The sequence below is a fragment of the Oncorhynchus mykiss genome, chromosome 15 (assembly GCF_013265735.2).
Source record: "Oncorhynchus mykiss isolate Arlee chromosome 15, USDA_OmykA_1.1, whole genome shotgun sequence".
NCBI classification, from domain to species: domain Eukaryota; kingdom Metazoa; phylum Chordata; class Actinopteri; order Salmoniformes; family Salmonidae; genus Oncorhynchus; species Oncorhynchus mykiss.
In genome coordinates this window covers 49394966-49419307 of record NC_048579.1, presented here as the reverse complement: position 1 = coordinate 49419307, position 24342 = coordinate 49394966, and the positions used below count along the sequence as shown (strand labels likewise).

At 43.8% G+C, this 24342-nt stretch overlaps 1 protein-coding gene across 1 annotated transcript; it reads right to left on the bottom strand.

Moving 5' to 3' along the window:
- Nucleotides 1-9109: 9109 nt before the first annotated feature.
- LOC110490228 lies at nucleotides 9110-21033 on the bottom strand. Its single transcript, XM_021563497.2, has 6 exons — nucleotides 20705-21033; nucleotides 18731-18878; nucleotides 14203-14250; nucleotides 13273-13488; nucleotides 12959-13093; nucleotides 9110-9411 (listed from the first exon to the last, which is right to left on the bottom strand). Exons 1-5 carry the CDS (start codon nucleotides 20858-20860, stop codon nucleotides 12963-12965), a joined length of 699 nt encoding a protein of 232 aa, XP_021419172.1. The 5' UTR covers nucleotides 20861-21033; the 3' UTR covers nucleotides 9110-9411; nucleotides 12959-12962.
- Between the last annotated feature and the right edge of the window lie 3309 nt (nucleotides 21034-24342).

Below are 24342 nucleotides of genomic sequence, written 5' to 3'. Positions count from 1 at the left end.
TATGATGACTGCATGCACAGGAACTGACCAGGAACCAGTAGCACATTAACCCTCCACAGCCCCTCTAATGGATCGACTGGTCTCACCACTGATACAGGATGAATTATGACCCTCGTTGGATGACGTACTGTATGATTCACAATGCCAAACTGAGCCAAACCATGCCGAGCTGAACTGGCCTGATTACGCATTCACCATAGCTGCTGTAACAATGCTGTAGAGGACAGTTAGAAAATGAAATATCAGAGAAACCACAGTGTACAGTTCGTTCGTTCGGGCCTATAAAGTGAATCATGTATAATGGTCCCCCTTGGTTTCACCACTGATCCAGGGTGAGTTATGGCCATGGTGGGATGACACACTGTATCTAATGTCTGAAGGGGACTCATCAGGTTGGGGTTTGTCCAACAGATACCTGTCTCCATCTTTAACCCAGCATGCATCTCTTTAGAAATCTAATCACACATTAAGGGGCAACAACCTTGAAATCCGAACAAGTCTCCCTTCATATGAACTCCCCATTACTAACATGTTGTCAGGGAGGGACACCAATATGGTGAGTTAGGGGAGGAGAAGGAGAAGGAGGAGGAGTGAGTTACCGATTTGAACTCTCTTCCTGTCCCGTGCTCATTTTCAGCATCAAATTACCTCGGGAGCGCATCACCGTGCAATAACTGTAAATCACCAAATGAGAAGAAATGATTTTGCAATTTCTAAAGGGCAAAAGAGCTCAGACGATGAATTACAAGGTAGGGGGATCTAACTGAAGCAAAAGACGAATTAGAAGACATCAATAGAAGACCATGAATAACCAGGCGAGGAGGAGAGCTGTCCACGGCCAGCAGACCAAAGGTTAATAGATAAAAGGATAGCGATCCCACTCCATGGGTTTTCAGTGACACCTGCTTTGACTCTGAATATTCAATTCATCCCTTTGACATGCTGTCAAAATGGAAATCTATCATTTGAATTGCAAGCAGTCAAGCAGTAGCTTTCATATTTGAGTGCGAGGGTGTTTGTGATTTTTGTCAAAGACAGGTGTTCTCTGTAGGCCGGGGCGGATGCAACTTGAGAGTGTTATTTTGGAAGATATTATGCGTCATTCTTTTCCTGGTGGATAGTTGTTATAGCGACTGCTTGACTAGTTGAGAGAGGAAGTGATTTGTACAGCTGAAGGAGTAAGCCACTGATGAGTATTAAGGCTAATTTTAATTCTCTCCATGATTTTAGTTCTTGGCACCTGAAATATTTAGTTAGTTATATCATTGTGCTAATTTTCTCCGCGGAGCAGTGAAGATCGCTTCTCTTGGGTATTTTGACAGCGCAGGAAGAAGCGATTTATCAACCACATTTTTATGATGAGATTATCCTTGCTGATTTATGCATGAAATACTAGATACGGTCTATGTGGTTTGGGTATTACATGGGGGAATGCAAATCAATTGGATGTGCAATGTAGTAAACTTAACGTCAAACCAACAATATCCCTCTACTAACCACTACTAATCCACTCAAATAATGAATGGATATATTTTCCCAATTTTTCCTCTATTTCATTGTCAACGTGACTTTGTATTTTCATGTTCTTTCTGTGGCTGGCTGAGTCTGTGGTCAGAAGTCAGTGTCTTAGCATCACCAGGCTCAGTAGTGTGTGTACTGCATAGCAGAGAGAGATAGGACACTGACTGACTGACTGACTGACTGACAGAGAGAGAGAGAGAGAGAGAGCGAGAGAGAGAGAGAGAGAGAGAGAGAGAGAGAGAGAGAGAGAGAGAGAGAGAGAGAGAGAGAGAGAGAGAGAGAGAGAGAGAGAGAGAGAGAGAGAGAGAGAGAGAGAGAGAGAGAGAGAGAGAGAGAGAGAGAGAGAGAGAGAGAGAGAGAGAGAGAGAGAGAGAGAGAGAGAGAGAGAGAGAGAGAGAGAGAGAGAGAGAGAGAGAGAGAGAGAGAGAGAGAGAGAGAGAGAGAGAGAGAGAGCTCAAATTAGCCTGTCTGATATCATTCCCAGAGACCGTTGGACTGTAATGATGTTCTTGTCATCTGAATTTGCATCTGAAGGGCCATTCTTCACAATCAAATCAAATCATATCACAGACACACACTCACGCACACACATACATGCACAGATACTGTATGTACACACAGACATGTACACACATACACACAAGCATGTGCACAAGCACTCATGCACACAAAGACAGACAAACAGACAGACATAGACGCACACACAGAGAGAGTCATACATAACATTAGACACACACACACACATTCCCTCAGGTGAGGGGATAACATAATGCATCAGCTGAGGGATATTGCATGAAACCGGAGCGTTTGTCTGGAACGTGATTACCATTTTGATGACTCTTCTCATTTCTTCCTCTGGATTATCTATGAGATTTTCCTTTGTTACATGTCTACCAGCTGTGATGAAAATCATGTTTTTTTTATGACGAATCCAGTGCCTTTTTTCCTGGTCTAGCTAGTCATCTGCTTTCTCTTTTGTGTGCAATAACTGGGGGAAGCAGAGAATTCAAATGCCAGTCACATCATCTGAATATCGCGGTTCAAAAGGTCACATGTGGGCCGAGCCTGGAGCTGAGCAGTAGTCTGTTAGTGTGCTTCAGGAAGGAATTCAAAGTTAGAACAGAACATCCTTCAGCAATACAGAGGAAGCCCAGAACATCCTTCAGCAATACAGAGGCAGACCAGAACATCCTTCAGCACTACAGAGGCAGACCAGAACATCCTTCACAAATACAGAGGCAGACCAGAACATCCTTCAGCAGTACAAAGGCAGACCAGAACATCCTTCAGCAATACAGAGGCAGACCAGAACATCCTTCAGCAGTACAGAGGCAGACCAGAACATCCTTCAGCAATACAGAGGCAGACCAGAACATCCTTCACCAATACAGAGGCAGACCAGAACATCCTCAGCAGTACAGAGGCAGACCAGAACATCGTTCAGCAGTACAGAGGCAGACCAGAACATCCTTCAGCAATACAGAGGCAGACCAGAACATCCTTCAGCAATACAGAGGCAGACCAGAACATCCTTAAGCAATAAAGAGGCAGACCAGAACATCCTTCAGCAATACAGAGGCAGACCAGAACATCCTTCAGCAGACCAGAACATCCTTCACCAATACAGAGGCAGACCAGAACATCCTTCACCAATACAGAGGCAGACCAGAACATCCTTCAGCAGTACAGAGGCAGACCAGAACATCCTTTAGCAATACAGAGGCAGACCAGAACATCCTTCAGCAATACAGAGGCAGACCAGAATATCCTTCAGCAGTACAGAGGCAGACCAGAACATCCTTCAGCAATACAGAGGCAGACCATAACATCCTTCAGCAGTACAGAGGCAGACCAGAACTTCCTTCAGCAATACAGAGGCAGACCAGAACATCCTTCAGCAATTCAGAGGCAGACCAGAACATCCTTCAGCAATACAGAGGCAGACCAGAACGTCATTCAGCAGTACAGAGGCAGACCAGAACATCCTTCAGCAATACAGAGGCAGACCAGAACCTCCTTCAGCAATACAGAGGCAGACCAGAACATCCTTCAGCAGTACAGAGGCAGACCAGAACATCCTTCAGCAGTACAGAGGCAGACCAGAACATCCTTCAGCAATACAGAGGCAGACCAGAACATCCTTCAGTAATACAGAGGCAGACCAGAACATCCTTCACCAATACAGAGGCAGACCAGAACATCCTTCAGCAGTACAGAGGCAGACCAGAACATCCTTCAGCAATACAGAGGCAGACCAGAACATCCTTCAGCAGTACAGAGGCAGACCAGAACATCCTTCAGCTATACAGAGGCAGACCAGAACATCCTTCAGCAATACAGAGGCAGACCAGAACATCCTTCAGCAATACAGAGGCAGACCAGAATATCCTTCAGCAGTACAGAGGCAAACCAGAACATCCTTCAGCAATACAGAGGCAGACCAGAACATCCTTCAGCAATAAAGAGGCAGACCAGAACATCCTTCAGCAATACAGAGGCAGACCAGAACATCCTTCAGCAATACAGAGGCAGACCAGAACATCCTTCAGCAGTACAGAGGCAGACCAGAACATCCTTCAGCAATACAGCGGCAGACCAGAACATCCTTCAGCAATACAGAGGCAGACCAGAACATCCTTCAGCAGTACAGAGGCAGACCAGAACATCCTTCAGCATTACAGAGGCAGACCAGAACATCCTTCAGCAATACAGTGGCAGACCAGAACATCCTTCAGCAATACAGAGGCAGACCAGAACATCCTTCAGCAATACAGAGGCAGACCAGAACATCCTTCAGCAATACAGAGGCAGACCAGAACATCCTTCAGCAATACAGAGGCAGACCAGAACATCCTTCAGCAATACAGAGGTAGACCAGGGTTAGGGTGACTATGCAGCTACTCACTGTTTCCTGTTAGAGAGGAAAACAAAATGTTACAGTAAACTGGAAAGCAGTGACAGTGCTGATGGAAAGTGAAACGTCCGCCATAAACAATGCCAATGTATTTACTGCCCTTGTAAAGAAATATGATGGAATACATTTGAACCCTGAATGCATAGTAAAATGAGTTGAAGGATATATGGCGGATGGCTAACTGACTGTAATTGCGCCTTAGCAATAGGCCTTTCCTTTAAAGTGTGTGTGTGTGTGTGTGTGGAGTAGTAAAGATAAGTTTATCTATTGTAGAGGGGTGTTCAGACGGCTGACATGCTGTATGGGAGTATTCCTTTTGAGGAAATCATTGCTGCCAGCCTGGCACTTGATGACCTTGTTAAATTCACTGGCACACTCTTGCCGAGAGACACGTGCGCAAGCGCACACACACACATGGATATATACACACGGATGCGCACAAACTCACACACGCACACTCAAATGTGCAGACCAGCCACACACTCGCATGCATACACGCTCCCACACACATATACACACACACACACACACACACACACACACACACACACACACACACACACACACACACACACACACACACACACACACACACTCACACCAGCCCCAAGGCAAGACATCTCAGTCCTCAGTGTTATCAGAAGCCACAGACAAGGAAGCTCTGTGAAGTAAACGGTCTAATCTACAGTCTACATAGATTTGGCTGTGTTCAAGGATCCTCTCGTGTTAATACACAGTTATCTATTTCTGCCTCACACAGCTAACCTTCGTGTCCTTTGATCAAGTAAAGATCGCAGAATGTTATAAAATCCCTCCTTTTACAGAAAGTACAACGTTTCCACCCACACTGTTCTGTGATCTGGGCATAATGATACACTCATCATTTTTGTAATTACAATCCCGAGGATAGATCTGTCAGATGGAAGTGAGTGTCCCTCACCTTGGCTACTGTACTGTAGCGCTGATATAAAAACAGCTCCTTTGAAACAAACCTAATTAAAAGAGAATGGGCTGTGTGGGCTGATGGGGAGTGTAATGAGAGAACCAGTGGTTGGTGGGGGAGATGGGGGTAAAAACAAGTTACAGTTTTTCTCAATTGCTAAAACACAATTTCTGAAACCTTGCTCCATTTCCTGAAAACATTAAACACAAAACCTCATCTTCAAGAACTATTTACATAACCTCTGACTCCTCTCGCAAAATGAAACATTCGCCTCAAAACAGTTTTACCTGTGTTCAAAATCAAACACGGCTCTCAAATCATAAACAAAGTGATCAAAATGATATACACTCTCAAGCAGTCAGTAAACAATACACCGAAAAATAGAAAACACATTGTTCAAAACATACAATTCTCATGGAGAAGTACATTTTTTATCTAAAAAAATATTCATATTTTCCGTTATTGTCTTTTGATGAACAAAAACATGTTCTATCATACTGGTTCAGAATTTATCAGAAATTACTACTCTGCTTTGCTCTTTGCAATTTTGTTTTTTGTTCTTCCTCCTCCTTGTACCCCTATTTTTACAGTACTGTACCCTGCATCTCACAAACTTCTCCTTTGTCTCTGTGATACTGTAATTCTTGTTCTTTGTTGATATGAACCTGCAACCAGTCAAAATCTATTGAGCAGTCAGTACTGTTAATAAATGGAAAGCACAATGTTCAGGGCCATACAGTTTGTCCATTGTACAGTATACAGCCTACAATGCACTGTACTACAGTATACAATACTAAAAGGGACAAAAAAGGAGTAAACGTGATCAATGTGCTTCTTCTTGTCTTTGGGCTGGGTCAGGCCAGAGGACTTCGTCGACATCACAAGCAATATTGTCCCTCCTGAGGCAACGGGGGAAGAAGCCTCTTGTGTGCTGTATCCAAACCCTGACATGATTCCTCACCTATATCACCACAGGCTAAATCCATGGCTTGCAGCAGATTTACTCTGGTGTAGAGTTGTCTATCATACACTTTCCATCTCCAAGAGGAGAAAAACTCCTCAATCGGATTCAGGAAAGGCGAGTATGGAGGGAGGTACAAGTTCATAAACTGCCCATTGATGTTAAACCATTCCTTACCTGAGCAGCTCGGTGGAAACTGACATTGTCCCACACTATCACATAGGTGGGAATGGGATTCTCATTTAGCTCTTGACCCTGCTGCTCTTGAACCTGCTGCTCAAAGAAAATATATCTTAGATTGGCAATAAATCTTAGAAGGTGCTGGGTGTTATATGGCCCGAGTGTAACATGGTGATGTAGAACACCATGTTTGCTGATAGCAGCACAGATTGTGACATTGCCACCTCGTTGACCAGGGACTTCAACAATGGCCCGCTGTCCAATCATGTTTCGGCCTCTCCTTCTCCTCTTTGTTAGATTGAAGCCTGCTTCATCGACAAAGATGAACTCATGGGGTCTGTCCAAGGATTCCAAGTCAAATATTGTCTGTGTAGAAACAGAATATACTGTATGTAGGATTTTGTAAGTCGTACAGAGACAGTGCTATACTGTAGAGTACAATTAGGCTTCTGATTCACATACATTGTACGTATTGAAGAGTAATGTCATTCACATAGTATGTGTTAGTACTGTAGACAATCTGGATTAAAGTAAATGTTTCTGAATGTATACTTACTTGCACATACTGAGCTCGCAGTTCTTTCACCCATGGTGAGTTGCACTCAAAAGGTACTCTGTATACTTGTTTCATTCGCATCCTGTTACGATGGAGGACACGGTCAGTTGTGGAAATGCTCACACTGTCGATTCCCTGGAAGTGTGTGTTGTCTTGTATCACTTGTTCCTGGATTTCTCTGAGTCGTATTGCATTATCTTCAAGGACCATGCCAACTATAACGGCCTCTTGCTCCCGAGTAAATATAGCTGTCCTTCCACCTGCATGTGGCAGCCTTGCAATTCTACAAAAAGTAGTTGTGCAGTTACAAAACATATTCATGCAGTCCAATACATACAGTGATTAACTTTACAAATGTCTATTGAAACAGCTGTATATAGTGTAGTACAGTAAATTTGCAATTACAAATATACAGTAGTATCCTGTACCTGTTCTCTTCTCTGAATGTCCTTACTGTGGTGGACACAGAAAATCGGCTCAAAATTGGGTTGCACTCTAAGTCCTGCTTCCCTCATTGTCAGTCCATGGACAAGAACATGGTCTATAACTGTTGCTAAAATTTCATCAGATATTTCCACTCTTCGTCCTCCTCTTCCTCTTTCTTGCCCTCCTCCTCCTCTTCCTCCTCGTCGCCCACCTCGCATACGCACTCGTCCTCGTCCTCTCACATTGTTTCTTCTATCCATTCTCAGACTTTCTCCTTCCCACCTTCAACAAATTGTTTGCTCTCTGAACTGGCTTATATTGGTTGTGTCGCATCATTTGAAACAGGTTAAATCAATTTTGAATGTTTGTGTTCAATCAATGACATGTCTTCTCTATTTGTATTTGATTGTTGCCACTTGTGTTTCCCAGTATGGATGACATGTGCATTAGAGTGCAGAATGTGTTTTGAGAATGAGAATGTGTTTAGAGTTCTGCTGAAAAGTCTGCAAATTGTGTTTTACCATGTGAAATGGTTTAAGGTATTGACAACAGACTTCATAATTAGCTAAATGAGTCCAGGCAACTGAGAACTTTGTTCAGCCAATGGGTTTTAGTGTTTTAGCAATTGAGAAAAACTGTAAAAGGTTCCTGTATTAGAAGAGAGAGAAGACCGTCTGACTGGTGGGGGAATCTCCAGTCATGGGAATGAGCCAATCAGCTTGCTCTCTCCCTCTGAGCCGCTTGGCAACAACCTCCTCGGCAAAGGCAAGCTTCTGTGTGTGAGGAGTGTGTGTGTGCGAGCGTGTTAATCATAGGACAGCCAGTACATGCCACACTCCTCTTTATTCAGGTATTGTATGAGAGCCAGCTGTTCAATGCACTCAGGTTAGACTAAACACACATGTGCGCGCACACACACACACACACACTTTAATTTGTGCTATAAAATGCATGATTCAGGGGTGACCACTTCCATCCCATGATTGACAGATAAATGGATGACCTCATGAATTTATAATGAAGCTATAAGTAGACATGGCATTATAGTCTGTATAGTTGGGGCCAGAATACACAATGAACATTTACAAGCTACGGTATAAACTGATGTCACAAGTCCAATACAGAAAACATAAAGAAGAATTGAACAAGATGATTCTTTTCTACCTGCAGCCAATACATATGCAAGATTCATAGAAGACTCTTGTAATAGCCGACGGACTGTTCATGTTGCATGTGTTGTATTAAAACCATAGAAGAGACATGCAAGCTGAGTCTTCTAAGGTCTCACACGCCATATCTATGAAGGAAAATCACCACAGCCCTGTATTCAACTCAAATCAGATGTATTTAAAAAGCCCGTTTTACACCAGCGGATGTCACAAAGCTTATACAGTATTCAATCGTGCTGCCACATAGGCATTTAAGTTACTGTAACACGTATACAAATACACCACTGACATATATTCAGCCGTACAAGATTCTTATATGACTTTGATTATTATTTTCCTTATGGGTTTATACTGTATATCCTTTATCGTGTATCCAGGTTAGTCCTATTGAGATACTGACATCTCAATTATACTGTATAAGGAAACCCAGGACAAGAGGAAGTATAATAATGTTTTTATTAACCAGTGTAAGGAGGCTACGAAAGGGTACAGAATAGTCTCACTCACCAGCATATTAAGGGAATGAAAGGGTGTTTAGCACATGATATAGGTAAAGTATTCAGTATTGGCTCCTGTCTCTCCCTTCCTGTCAGGGTGGCTGTGTTTTGGGCTCCTAGGCAATGTTTCTAAAGAGGAGATAAAGTCGGGTTCCCGCTGAGGCGTTGGCTCCACTGCCAGAGCGCTAGCTGGCTCGTGCTGCTCACTCACAGGTGTCTTCCAATGCACCCTGGCCTCCTGTATCTGGCAGATACACACAAACAGTTGTCAGCCTCAACGGGGGCCTGTGTGTGTCACTGGCCTCCATCATGGGAGAGAGGGGAGTGGATGGAGGGAGAGGGGGGTAGTGAGGAATGGGGAGTGTGTGTGTGTGTGTGTGTGTGTGTGTGTGTGTGCGTGTGCGTGTGTGTGTGTGTGTGTACATGCGTCACTGGGTGAACATCTAAGTCACACTGCCGCACAGAGTAGGAGCTACAATGCATCTGTGCCCAGCATGACAAATGCGTACAAAGTGGATTCATTCAACAAACTATTTCATTGGTCTGTTAAGTGGTTAAGTGATTATATCATCAGATTAAAACAAAAATGCACATATTTTCTTATGGCAAACAAACATTGTTTTCACAAATTCAGTGCAGTAGATCTGCGTCTGTTGAATGTTTATAGAAGGGCAAATGAGATGAATCAAATCAAATTTTATTGGTCACATACACATTTTTAGCAGATATTATTGCGGGTGTAGCGAAATGCTTGTGTTTCTAGCTCCAACAGTGCAGTAATATCTAACAAGTAATTTAATTTCTAAGTAATATCTAACAATTTCACAACAATACACACAAATTTAAAGTAAAGGAATGGAATTAAGAATATATATAAATATTTGGACGAGCAAGTCGGAGCGGCATTGACTAAAATATAGTAGAATAGAATATAATAAGGTATTACATCATATGATATGAGTAATGCAACATATGTAAACATTATTAAAGTGACAAGTGTTCCAATTATTAAAGTGGCCAGTGATTTCAAGTATATGTCTACAGGGCAACAGCCTCTAAGGTTCATTTTATTTTTTATTTCACCTTTATTTAACCAGGTAGGCTAGTTGAGAACAAGTTCTCATTTGCAACTGCGACCTGGCCAAGATAAAGCGTAGAAATTCGACACATACAACAACACAGAGTTACACATGGAATTAACAAAACATTGTCAATAATACCGTAGAACAAAAGAAAACAAAAAGTATATATACAGTGAGTGCAAATGAGGTAAAATAAGGGAGTTAATGCAATAAATCAGGCCACAAGTAGAGATACTGGGGTGCAAAGGAGCAAGATAAATAAATAAATACAGTATGGGGATGAGGTAGGTAGATAGATGGTGTCACGTTCTGACCTTTATTTCCTTTGTTTTGTCTTTATTTAGTATGGTCAGGGCATGAGTTGTGGTGGGCAGTCTGTTTGTTTTTCTATGTTGGTTTTTGTGTTCAGCCTAGTATGGTTCTCAATCAGAGGCAGGTGTCGTTAGTTGTCTCTGATTGAGAATCATACTTAGGTAGCCTGGGTTTCACTGTTGGTTTGTGGGTGTTTGTTTCCGTGTGAGTGTTTGTCGCCACACGGTACTGTTTCGGTTTTCATCACATCATTTATTGTTTTGTATTTCACTGTTCAGTTCGTTTTTAATAAATCATCATGAACACTTACCACGCTGCATCTTGGTCCGATCCTTACTCCTCTTCAGACGAAGAGGAAATCTGCCGTTACAGATGGGCTGTTTACAGATGGGCTATGTACAGGTGCTGTGATCTGTGAGCTGCTCTGATAGCTGGCGCTTAAAGTTAGTGAGGGAGATATGAGTCTCCAGCTTCAGAGATTTTTGCAGTTCGTTCCAGTCATTGGCAGCAGAGAACTGGAAGGAAAGACGACCAAAGGAGGAATTGGCTTTGGGGGTGACCAGTGAGATATACCTGCTGGAGCGCAGTGGGTGCTGCTATGGTAACCAGTGAGCTGAGATAAGGCGGGGCTTTACCTAGCAGAGACTTATAGATAACCTGTAGCCAGTGGGTTTGGCGACAAGTATGAAGCGAGGGCCAACCAACGAGACCGTACAGTTCACAATGGTGGGTAGTGTATGGGGCTTTGGTGACAAAACGGATGGCACTGTGATAGACTGCATCCAGTTTGTTGAGTAGAGTGTTGGAGGCTATTTTATAGATCACATCACCGAAATCGAGGATCGGTAGGATGGTCAGTTTTACGAGGGTATGTTTGGCAGCATGAGTGAAGAATGCTTTGTTGCAATATAGGAAGCCAATTCTAGATTTAATTTTGGATTGAAGATGCTTAATGTGAGTCTGGAAGGAGAGTTTACAGACTAACCAGACACCTAGGTATTTGTAGTTGTCCACGTATTCTAACGCAGAGCCGTCCAGAGTAGTGATGCTGGATGGGCGAGCAGGTGCAGGCAGTGATCGGCTGAATAGCATGCATTTAGTTTTACTTGGATTTAAGGTGCTAGTGATGGCTATTTAAAAGTCTGATGGCCTTGAGATAGAAGCTGTTTTTCAGTCTCACGGTCCCAGCTTTGATGTACCTGTACTGACCTCGCCTTCTGGATGATAGCGGGGTGGACAGGCAGTGTCTCGGGTAGTTGTTGTCCTTGATGATCTTTTTGGCCTTCCTGTGACATCGGGTGCTGTAGGTGTCCTTGTGGGCAGGTAGTTTGCCCCAGGTGATGCGTTGGGCAGACCGCACCACCGTCTTGAGAGCCCTGCATTTTCCGCCGGTGCAGTTGTCATACCAGGTGGTGATACAGCCCAACAGGATGCTCTCAATTGTGCATCTGTAAAAGTTTGTTAGGGTTTTAGGTGCAAAGACACATTTCTTCAGTCCCCTGAGGTTGAAGAGGCACCGTTGCTCCTTCTTCACCACACTATCTGTGTGGGTGGACCATTTCAGTTTGTCAGTGATGTGTACGTCTAGGAACTTTAAGTTGTCCACCTTCTCCACTGCGGTCCCGTCAGTGTGGATAGGGGGGTTCTCCCTATCCACAGTGGAGTAGTTTCAGAAGTGAAAGAAGCACCAATGTGATATTCCCAAGGCTCTCTATTTGTACAGTATAGTGCATAAAGATTCCATTCAGTTTAGTGGTAAATAACTGCCACCTGCTGGTGGAAAATAAAAACTACAGTCTGCTTGACATTACTCAGACATACTCTCAGAAAATGTTATTTTTTTATTTTATTATAAAGATGAAGACATGAACACACAGTTTATTTTAAACTAAACTGTTTAAAATAATTCCAAATACAATGCATTCCAATACCACCTATTATAAATGTAGATTATACAGCAGTACAGTACAGTATCCCTTCACCCCCATTATAATAATTTATTTGATTAAAACATGCTCTAAATAATCCACTGTATCATTCTCTCATCACATAACCTGTCATAACAGAACCTGGATGATATGGAAGAGGAGGAGGAGAGGAGAGGGACAGTCACAGAGCCATATCATCAAGAAATAAATTGTGCCATCAACCCATACAGGCTCTTTTGAGATAAGTGCTCTGTTCAAATAGGCCCTGCATCAAGCACAGCAGACAGCACCAGGACAAAAGTATTGTGTCTAAACCCTTTCTAAGAACTGCTTAGGAGGCTGACAATGAGTGACCGACCCTCTCTCTTTGGCAAGCATGCCGTTTCAACATGCGTTCTGTCTGTGTAAAGTGGACTATGAGCCACACTCTCTTGGGAGAGTTGAGCGAAAGACTGAAGAGAAGCGGTACCTCACTATGAGCAGTGGTTCTGGCTGAGGTCCAGGTACTGCTGAAGGAGAGTCTTCCACTGTCTCATCTCCTCCAGGTAAGTCCTCTCCACCTCACTAACGCCTGCTAACTCACCCATCCTAGATGCTGTCTCGACTGAGGACACAACATAGAAAGATAGAGATGATTGAAGGATTGCTTGAATGAATCAATAGGGTTATTAATATGTTGCATAGCATAATGTTTGCATAGCCTAAAGCAGGTAGGATTGGGTTTCTTGAGTGATGTAGGCCTATAGCATTTGAAATAATGTATGTAGGATATTGCTAGGTTACCCATGAGTAAGACAGCGTAGGCAGACAGCACCAGGATCAGCAGCAGAGCCAAAGTCGGGAGGATGAAGAGGATGAGGAACAGTCTGGGTCGAGGGTGAGTGTGTGATGTTTTACTGCCCTCCTCTACATCACTGGTGTGTAGAGTCTTGATGCGCTCCTCTTCGATGCCAACAGCACTGTGTACATTTACCAGCTGCGTCACACCACCCAGGCAGTCTGGGAGATTAATAAATACTTGAACCTTTTCTTCGAAGGGTTATCGTTGAGCTTCATGTTTTGTTTGTAGAGGTAGATGGAGACGCTGCCTCTGGCTCTTTTAGAACAAATTGTGTGTGTCAAGGAGCCTTATCTATGTCTTTTGATAGTACTTTGATTGATCCCTGGTAAATTAGTAGGAATAAATTCACAGGTGTCATGGACATATTTTTTAAACATATAATTAGGCATAATAATTATGGCTCTAGATTGCAGGAAAAATATGTTTCAGGTGTTTGAAAAATACTAAATTCAGCGAACTCCCCCTCCATCCTCACGTACTTTGTGCCTCCTCTACAATAATGGGTGCATGACGCCCCTGAATATATTTGTATGCTTTTGCTGCCCTAACCTGCTGCAGGCCCGTGCTATGATACTGATGATTTGTCGCCACAGATGGTTTAAGTTCTAACATTGTGGCTAGATAGAGTAGGCCTACAGCTCCATCTACTGGTCACGTCGGGGACAACAGTGCTTGACAACTGTAGCATTGAAGCTAAGCCTTACCCTAACCCTTTTCCAAAGCATAACCTCATTCTCCTAACCTGCCACTTTAATTCACCTAACCTGCCACGTTAATGATCCTAACCAGCAACGTTAGTTATCCTAACTTGCTTTGTAAACAAACCATACCATCAGTATCACCACACTGGCCATTGCTGTTGGCATTCTTACCTCTTCTTTCCTCAGCAGTGGGTGTGGTCTGAGAGCTCATTGGCTGTTCTGAAATCAACCAGAGGAGAGGACAGTCAGCGCCTACTACTATATCTATCCAGAACTCTTAAAGACCAATCACACTACCATAGAACATAAACCATGGCATTATAAAGACGATACAATTCATATACTGGACCATCATGACGGGAACATTTCTAACTCAATCTGGTATAACTGATTCCAGACAAACCATGTGAGGGACATTTTATTTCCTGGATTCTGTCAGATCTTCGTCGATGATCAAAATAAATACATGCCTCTCACCATGGGGGATTATTGATATGCCCATATTAATAATCAGAGTACACAATATGAATATCTGAGTACATACAACATGTACAGTACATTTTGCACATACAGTACCAGTCAAGTTTGGACACACCTACTCATTAAAGGGTTGTTCTATATTTTTATTATGTTCTACATTGTAGAATAATATTGAAGACATCAAAACTATGAAACAACACATGAACATATATTTTAGATGATCAATTCTTCAAAGTAGCCACCCTTTGCCTTGATGACAGCTTTGCAGACTTGGCATTCTCTCAACCAGCTTCATGTGGAATGCTTTTCCAACATTCTTGAAGGAGTTCCCACATATCCTGAGCTCTTTTCCTTCACTCTGCGGTCCAACTCATGCCAAACCATCTCAATTGGGTTATGGTCAGGTGATTATGGAGGCCAAGGCATCTGATGCAGCCATACCCTGGAAGTATGTTGGGACATTGTCCTGTTGAAAAACAAATGATAGTCCCACTAAGCTAAAAAAAAAAAGAAATGGCGTATTACTGCAGAATGCTGTGGTAGCCATGGTGGTTAAGTGTTCCTTGAATTCTAAATAAATCACAGACAGTGTCACCAGCAAAGCACCCCCACACCATCACACCTCCTCCTCCATGCTTCACGGTTGGAACCACATAGGCAGAGATCATCCATTCACCTACTCTGCATCTCACAAAGACCCGGTGGTTGGAACCAAACATCACAAATTTGGACTCAGAAGACAAAAGTACAGATATCCACAGGTCTAATGTCCATTGCTCATGTTTCTTGGCCCAAGCAAGTCTCTTCTTATTATTGGTGTCCTTTAGTAGTGGTTTCTTTGCAGCAAATCGACCATGAAGGCCTGATTCATGCAGTCTCATCTGAACAGTTGATGTTGAGATGTGTCTGTTACTTGAACTCTGTGAAGCATTTATTTGGGCTGCAATTTCTGAGGCTGGTAACTCTAATGAACTTATGCTCTGCAGCAGAGGTAACTCTGGGTCTTCCTTTTCTGTGATGGTCCTCATGAGAGCCAGTTTCATCATAGTGCTTGATGGTTTTTGCGACTGCACTTGAAGAAACGTTAAAAGTTCTAGAAATTTTCCGAATTGACTAACCTTCATGTCTTAAATGAATGATGGACTGTCATTTCTGCTTATTTGAGCTGGTCTTGCTATAATATGGACTTGGTCTTTTACCAAATAGGACTATCTTCTGTATACCACCCCTACCTTGTTACAACACAACTGATTGGCTCAAATGCATTAAGAAGGAAAGAAATTCAACAAATTAACTTTTAACAAGGCACCCTGTTAATTGAAATGCATTGAAGCTGGTTGAGAGAATGCCAAGAGTGTGCAGAGCTGTGACCAAGGAAAGGGGTGGCTACTTTGAAGAATCTCAGTTATAAAATATGTTTAGATTTTTTTCTAACACTTTTTTTGGTTACTACATGATTCCATATGTGTTATTTCATAGTTTTGATGTCTTCACTATTATTCTACAATGTAGAAAATACAAAGAAAAACCCTTGTATGAGTAGATGTGTCCAAACTTTTGACTGGTACTGTGTGTGTGTGTGTGTGTGTGTGTGTGTGTGTGTGTGTGTGTGTGTGTGTGTGTGTGTGTGTGTGTGTGTGTGTGTGTGTGTATGTGTGTGTGTGTGTGTGTGTGTGTGTGTGTGTGTGTGTGTGTGTGTGTGTGTGTGTGTGTGTGTGTGCCTGTGTCTGTCTGTCTGTCTGTCTGTCTGGTTTCTTGTTGATGAGGAAAGAAAATTATAAACTCTTCCTTCATTCCTTCACCGTATTTGTTCATGCTCAGTCTCAATACATAATTTCCTCCTTCTATCATATTTCCTTCTGTAAAAGAAGATTGATATCCACCGTCTTGAAACAAGGCCCATAAAAACACTTCACTGTGAGCCTATATGTGTACCTGCACCTCTCAGTGAATGTTTCTCTGACACAACCACAGCCCCACACTTCCTTTGTGCCTTGTCACTAAGGCAGAGAGCGTCAAGGCCAGAGCTGACTAATTATACCCAAGCGGAGGTGACACACTAACAGGTGGCTGCTCTCCCAGTCTCCCTAGAGACATGGACAGCCGTGCCACCCCTGCAGCCAGCCAGCACTCAGCTCAGTTCTGTTTTTTTCTTGCTCTTACAGTACCTCTGAAGACTAATTTGCTGCATCTGATTTATAGGCACCCAACACTCGCCACCATGGAGGGGTTCAGATTAGATATGCTGTATATGCTAGGAGTCACCTGGACATTGTGAAAGCAATGCATGCCTCTCCCAGTGTGTTTACATCCATCAGCGGGAGCTGACATTTTGTCAACACAGCAACACACACAACAGTGAGCCACTGAGAAGAAAACATGAGGAGTGAGGCGCTCTGTGACAATTTTTTTATTGTGATAGGCAGCAGAGCTGGCTGGCTCCAGTGCCAACTCTATACAGGGGTGGTAAATGCTATGGAGATGAACGTGGTTAGCATGAAAGTGGTTAGCATCCATCTGGAAGTGTGTCAAATCAAATCAAATTGTATTTGTCACATACACATGGTTAGCAGATGTTATTGCGAGTGTAGCGAAATGCTTGTGCTTCTAGTTCCGACAACGCAGTAATAACCAACGAGTCATCTAACCTAACAATTCCACAACTACTACCTTATACACACAAGTGTAAAGGGATAAAGAATATGTACATAAATATATATGAATGAGTGATGGTACAGAACGGCATAGGCAAGATGCAGTAGATGGTATCGAGTACAGTATATACATATGAGATGTATGTAAACATTATACAGTATTAAGTGACATTGTTTAAAGTGGCTTTTTTTTCTCCATCAATTTCCATTATTAAAGTGAGCTGGAGTTGAGTCAGTATGTTGGCAGCAGCCACTCAATGTTAGTGGTGGCTGTTTAACAGTCTGATGGCCTTGAGATAGAAGCTGTTTTTCAGTCTCTCGGTCCCTGCTTTGATGCACCTGTACTGACCTTGCCTTCTGGATGATAGCGGGGTGAACAGGCAGTGGCTCGGTGGTTGTTGTCCTTGATGATCTTTATGGCCTTCCTGTGACATCGGGTGGTGTAGGTGTCCTGGAGGGCAGGTAGTTTGCCCCCGGTGATGCGTTGTGCAGACCTCACTACCCTCTGGTGAGCCTTATGGTTGTGGGCGGAGCAGTTGCCGTACCAGGCGGTGATACAGCCCGACAGGATGCTCTCGATTGTGCATCTGTAGAAGTTTGTGAGTACTTTTGGTGACAAGCCAAATTTCTCCAGGTTGAAGAGGCGCTGCTGCTCCTTCTTCACAACGCTGTCTGTGTGGGTGGACCAATTCAGTTTGTCCGTGGTGTGTACGCCGAGGAACTTAAAACTTACTACCCTCTCCACTACTGTCCTGTCGATGTGGATAGGGGGCTGCTCCCTCTGCTGTTTCCTTAAGTCCACAATCATCTCCTTTGTTTCGTTGACGTTGAGTGTGAGGTTATGCTCCTCGGACGCGGCTGGGGATGCCGCCTGGGCCTGCAGCCTTGCGAGGGTTAACACGTGTGTGTGTGTGTGTGTGTGTGTGTGTGTGTGTGTGTGTGTGTGTGTGTGTGTGTGTGTGTGTGTGTGTGTGTGTGTGTGTGTGTGTGTGTGTGTGTGTGTGTGTGTGTGTGTGTGTGTGTGTGTGTGTGTGTGTGTGTGTGTGTGTGTGTGTGCACGTGCGTGCCATGACATGGTCACACCTGTTCTTAGGCTTCGATAGGCTGGATGCCTCTATTACCCTGGGGATACTAAATCTAACATGACTGGAGACTGGAGCATAACTAGTCGTTACTATCAGCTATTGCATGCTGTTCAGACTTTCAAGCTCTCAAAAGGTCTAGACAATATTGTCGTTCACCAAGGAAAGCACATATTGGTAATCCTAGAGAGGTTTAGTGAAGAGAAAGTCATTCAGTGAAACAAGGACAGCTATTGAGTCTAGACAAAAGTGAGGTGAGGTCAGAGAATGCATTCAATAGCCTGATGGAAGTTGTACCCTCCGAGGAACATTCCTTCTTCTTTGTATCTCAAACTGAATAACCCACAGATAGATAAAGAGCGTATATATTGTAAGATTCCACACAGCCTCAAGAGAATAGTGTCTGTGGACTGACTGACCTACAGTCTGCATGCATATGATGTGGGAATGAATATGACAATTCATTAATTAATAAACACCAACCTGTGAGTTTCAGCAGGTCCTTGGGGTTGGAGCACAAGTTCATCTTGTGGAGGTCGTTCAGTGATTCTGCCGAGTACAGTTTCCTCTCCTCGTCGAAGCAGTCCAGGTCTAGACAAATCTCTGTCATCGTCTCTGATGTTAGGGCCATCTTGAAGACAGGAAAGTCTCTCTCAATGGAGTGTTATCACAAACTTAACCAGAGAGCGCCAATTCCATGCCTTAAACATGAGCCCCTTCCATAAACTACATACTTTCAAAACAAATGGACTTCAAAATTAGTTGAATCCAAAAATAGTCCAAATTAAGAGGCGAACATTCTGTTTTTTTAAGTGAGTCTAAAAGCCTAGCTTTAGTAATGGGTGACCCAGTGGCCCCTGAGAAATGGGGCCAGGGCATGGACCCCCTGGGGAGGTATGTGGGGCATGACCCTCAGCAGGTCCACCCTGTCAGGGCCATGGAGGGAGAATGACAGTGTTAGGGCCATGGAGGGAGGAATGACAGTGTCTGGCATTGCCATCCCCTATATCCCTCCGTCAATCCCGATTCGTCTGACTGACAGACAGACAGCTGTGCCCTTGTCTTTTCCCCTGGGTCCCTGATAAATGACAGCTCGGAGGGTTTCAGAGAATGCTATTTGCCATACCAGAAGGGTCTCACGTATCGGAATTCACACATTAAAGGGTCAGTCCATGTCCATTAGCACACAGCCTTCACACCCATTAACACTGATACTGTAGGTCTATCGGTCTCTGGTTCCAAGTGCCTTATAAAGTGACACGTACAGTAGTCTGGTCCACAATCTGTATGTGGTTTACTCAATTCCGCTGAGCATCATTGTTATACATACATTATAATGCATGATAACAATAGACTGCAGAGTGAGTTCTCCAGAGCACACAGTAGTGATTTGGGGCCAGGCTAGTGTTGATTATGCACCAAATTGCACACAAGGACCAGTTCCACACAATAGGGCAGGTCAAGGGAGGATGTTAATCATTTGATAATAATAATCATAATTCAGTGTGTTTTTAAAAAATTGAATTACAGCTGCATAGCTAATGTTATTTTTTGGTGTACAAACACATTTTCATATCTGTATTGTACATACACGTGATTGTAAAGGTTTTGTATATTTTGGTTTGGTCCATCGCGGGTTATCTGTATTTCCGTACCCCCTTATTGTTCTCTTTTGCCTGACCTTCGGCTAGCTAGATATGTTGTCCTTGGCTCCGCAATTGTTCAATATAAAACCGTGGTAATGTTACACAATGTACTGTTATGCAACCATACGTTTTGTTACAATGTGGACAATATAAAGATGTATGTTAACAACTTTCACCGAGCTCGCTAACTAGGGTACCTATTGTAACTTGTGAGTACTTGGGACAATGTTTGAGTGAGTTTCCATGTGCTCGCGCAGGTGCCTGGGAGCTGTGACTGCGCCAAGGGCTAAAAAATTGTGTTGTCTCTTCGTGTGCAGGTATGTCATTTATTTTGTCCGATTTATGTTGCATCTCATTTTACATTGTATTGTATGGTGTGCTGTTGTGCACTGAATGTGTGCACGCAGCACCTGTTATTTATTTTTGGCGCTCTCTTTTGCCTGACCTTCGGCTAGCGAGGTGCCTGAGGTCTGTGACTGCGCCAAGGGCTAACATTGTGTGTTGTCGCTTCGTGTGCAGGGCAAATAAAAATAATCCAACCAGCAGACCTCCAGTTGTGGCTGCGTCCTACTTAAATCACAACACGCAGAAGGAACCACGCTACACTAGCAAAATCAACAGAAAGTGTTGATCATTAGCTAAACTGGTTTGACAACAAAGATACGTTGTCCCCCACCGTTAAGAATCACTGGCTGAGATTGCTAATTTACATACTGTTAGTCCTAATTGTAAAACTATCAGTTATATAGTGCCTGCCTTGCTCTACAGTTTTCTGTCAGCAAGTGTATTGTTTTTCTATCACTGTACTTACCAGTTTGCAGGAGAAAAATGAAGCCCGAAAGATACAGGATTTCCAAACTGGATCACAATAAACTTGTGTGGTTGTTACCTCAATAATCCCGGCGGATACAGTGTTATTATCACAGCATTGTGTGTGTGTGTGTCCTCCTTTTGCGTGAGGATCCATTTATCCCGACTAAATTTGTCTCGAGAGACAGAGCAGAGGATCGGGTTTCCAAATAGGCCCACTACTACCTGCCAGAACTTTAGATGGAGACCATTCCGTTGCCAACGTAAGTGGAAACCCTAGGCATGAAAGATGCATCTGACTATTTGTTCCCAACTTGGTGTACCGCTTTCATAGCCTAAAGTTCAAGGCTTTGGTAGACTAAAGGGATAGTTTACCAAGTATATGGACAAGGTATGACAGTCAATGGTACACTATATACAAGGTATGTGGACACCCCTTCAAATCAGTGGATTCAGCTATTTCGGCCACACATCTTCATAGACAAACACTCTTGCAGTAGAATGGCCTTTACTGAAGAGCTCAGTGACTTTCAACGCGGCACCGTCATAGGGTGTCACCTTTCCAACAAGTCAGGTCGTCAAATGTCTGCCTTGCTAGAGCTGCCCCGGTCAACAGTAAGTGCTGTTATTGTGAAGTGTAAAAGTCTAGGAGCAACAACGGCTCAGCCTCGACGTGGTAGGCCACACAAGCTCACAGAACGGGACTGCCATGTACTGAAGCGTGTACCGCTTAAAAATCACTCACTACCAAGTTCCAAACCGTCTCTGGAAGCAACGTCAGCACCAGAACTGTTCGTCGGGAGCTTCATGAAATGGGTTTCCATTGCCGAGCAGCCACACACAAGCCTAAGATCACCATGCGCAATGACAATCGTCGGCTCACTACCGTTTGGACTCTGGAGAAGTGGAAAAATGTTCTCTGGAGTGATGAATCATGCTTCACCATCTGGCAGTATGACAGATTCATCTGGGTTTGGTGGATGCCAGGAGAACGCTACCTGCCCAAATACATAGTTACAACTGTTAAGTTTGGTGGAGGAGGATTAATAGTCTGGGGCTGTTTTTCATGGTTCAGGCTAGGTCCGTTAGTTCCAGTGAAGGGAAATCTTAACGCTACAGCACACAATGACATTCTAGACGATTCTGCTCTTCCAACTTTGTGGCAACAGTTTGGGGAAGCCCTTTCCTGTTTCAGCATCACAATGCCCCCATACACAAAGCGAGGTCCATACAGAAATGGTTTGTCGAGATCGGTGTGGAAGAACTTGATTGGCCTGCACAGAGCTCTGACTTCAACCCCATTGAACATTGGAATGAATTGGAACGCCGACTGCGAGCCAGGCCTAATCGCCCAACATCAGTGCCTGACCTCACTAATGCTCGAGGCTGAATGGATGCAAGTCCCCGCAGCAATGTTCCAAAATCTAGTGGAAAGCCTTCCCAGAAGTGTAGAGGCTGTTATAGCAGCAAAGGGGGGACCAACTCCATATTAAATCCCATGATTTTGGAATGAGATGTTCGATTTTGGTCATGTAGTGTAACTACTGTATGGTGCCTATGTTAGCATGTTCACATCCAAATCATCTATAAATAACTTGACTCGCACAGAATATTTTGACACTTAAGGTAGATTTGGACATGAAGCACAAAAATGATTATATAGATACTGTTTATTTGCATTGGTGCAATATGTCATTTTGCAATTTGGTTGAACTGTCCCTTAAAGCTAGACTCCTTCGTTGCTACATCCAGTTTATACCCACTGCTTCTTGAAAAATAAAACACCTGAGCTTAGTTCAAATGTCATACTGCATCAGAACCCAAAATATAAGCTTGTTTTCCTCCATTTGTAAACAATGTAAAACACTGTATAGCCTCAAAACATGGTTAAAACAATACTTTTACTATCATTGATGGTCAGTCACTGCATCCACACCGCTGTCTGAATTTGAGAGTGGTTACATTTCCCGGTAACAATTCATTTGGATAGTCTTGTCTCTTGATGCTCTACAGACAATCAGTAACAGTTCAACTACCTACTAACACTAACGATGGGCTATCCAAATAAAGCGTGGCCCATTTCTCCATCCCCCAGCTTTGTACCAAAACAGGCAGGTGAGCACATCGCTTAAGGTCTCTAGAAATATATATTTTTTTATATACACTGCTCAAAAAAATAAAGGGAACACTTAAACAACACAATGTAACTCCAAGTCAATCACACTTCTGTGAAATCAAACTGTCCACTTAGGAAGCAACACTGATTGACAATAAATTTCACATGCTGTTGTGCAAATGGAATTAGACAACAGGTGGAAATTATAGGCAATTAGCAAGACACCCCCAATAAAGGAGTGGTTCTGCAGGTGGTGCCCACAGACCACTTCTCAGTTCCTATGCTTCCTGGCTGATGTCACTTTTGAATGCTGGCGGTGCTTTCACTCTAGTGGTAGCATGAGACGGAGTCTACAACCCACACAAGTGGCTCAGGTAGTGCAGCTCATCCAGGATGGCACATCAATGCGAGCTGTGGCAAGAAGGTTTGCTGTGTCTGTCAGCGTAGTGTCCAGAGCATGGAGGCGCTACCAGGAGACAGGCCAGTACATCAGGAGACGTGGAGGAGGCCGTAGGAGGGCAACAACCCAGCAGCAGGACCGCTACCTCCGCCTTTGTGCAAGGAGGAGCACTGCCAGAGCCCTGCAAAATGACCTCCAGCAGGCCACAAATGTGCATGTGTCTGCTCAAACGGTCAGAAACAGACTCCATGAGGGTGGTATGAGGGCCCGACGTCCACAGGTGGCGGTTGTGCTTACAGCCCAACACCGTGCAGGACGTTTGGCATTTGCCAGAGAACACCAAGATTGGCAAATTCGCCACTGGCGCCCTGTGCTCTTCACAGATGAAAGCAGGTTCACACTGAGGACGTGACAGACGTGACAGAATCTGGAGACGCCGTGGAGAAAACATTCTACTGCCTGCAACATCCTCCAGCATGACCAGTTTGGCGGTGGGTCAGTCATGGTGTGGGGTGGCATTTCTTTGGGGGGCCGCACAGCCCTCCATGTGCTCACCAAAGGTAGCCTGACTGCCATTAGGTACCGAGATGAGATCCTCAGACCCCTTGTGAGACCATATACTGGTGTGGTTGGCCCTGGGTTCCTCCTAATACACGACAATGGTAGACCTCATGTGGCTGGAGTGTCAGCAGTTCCTGCCAGAGGAAGGCATTGATGCTATGGACTGGCCCGCCCGTTCCCCAGACCTGAATCCAATTGAGCACATCTGGGACATCATGTCTCGCTCCATTCACCAATGCCACGTTGCACCACAGACTGTCCAGGAGTTGGCGGATGCTTTAGTCCAGGTCTGGGAGGAGATCCCTCAGGAGACCATCCGCCACCTCATCAGGAGCATGCCCAGGCGTTGTAGGGAGGTCATACAGGCACATGGAGGCCACACACACACACACTACTGAGCCTCATTTTGACTTTTTTTAAGGACATTACAAAGTTGGATCAGCCTGTAGTGTGGTTTTCCACTTTAATTTTGAGTGTGACTCCAAATCCAGACCGCCATGGGTTGATAAATTTGATTTCCATTGAGAATGTGATTGTCAACACATTCAATTATGTAAAGAAA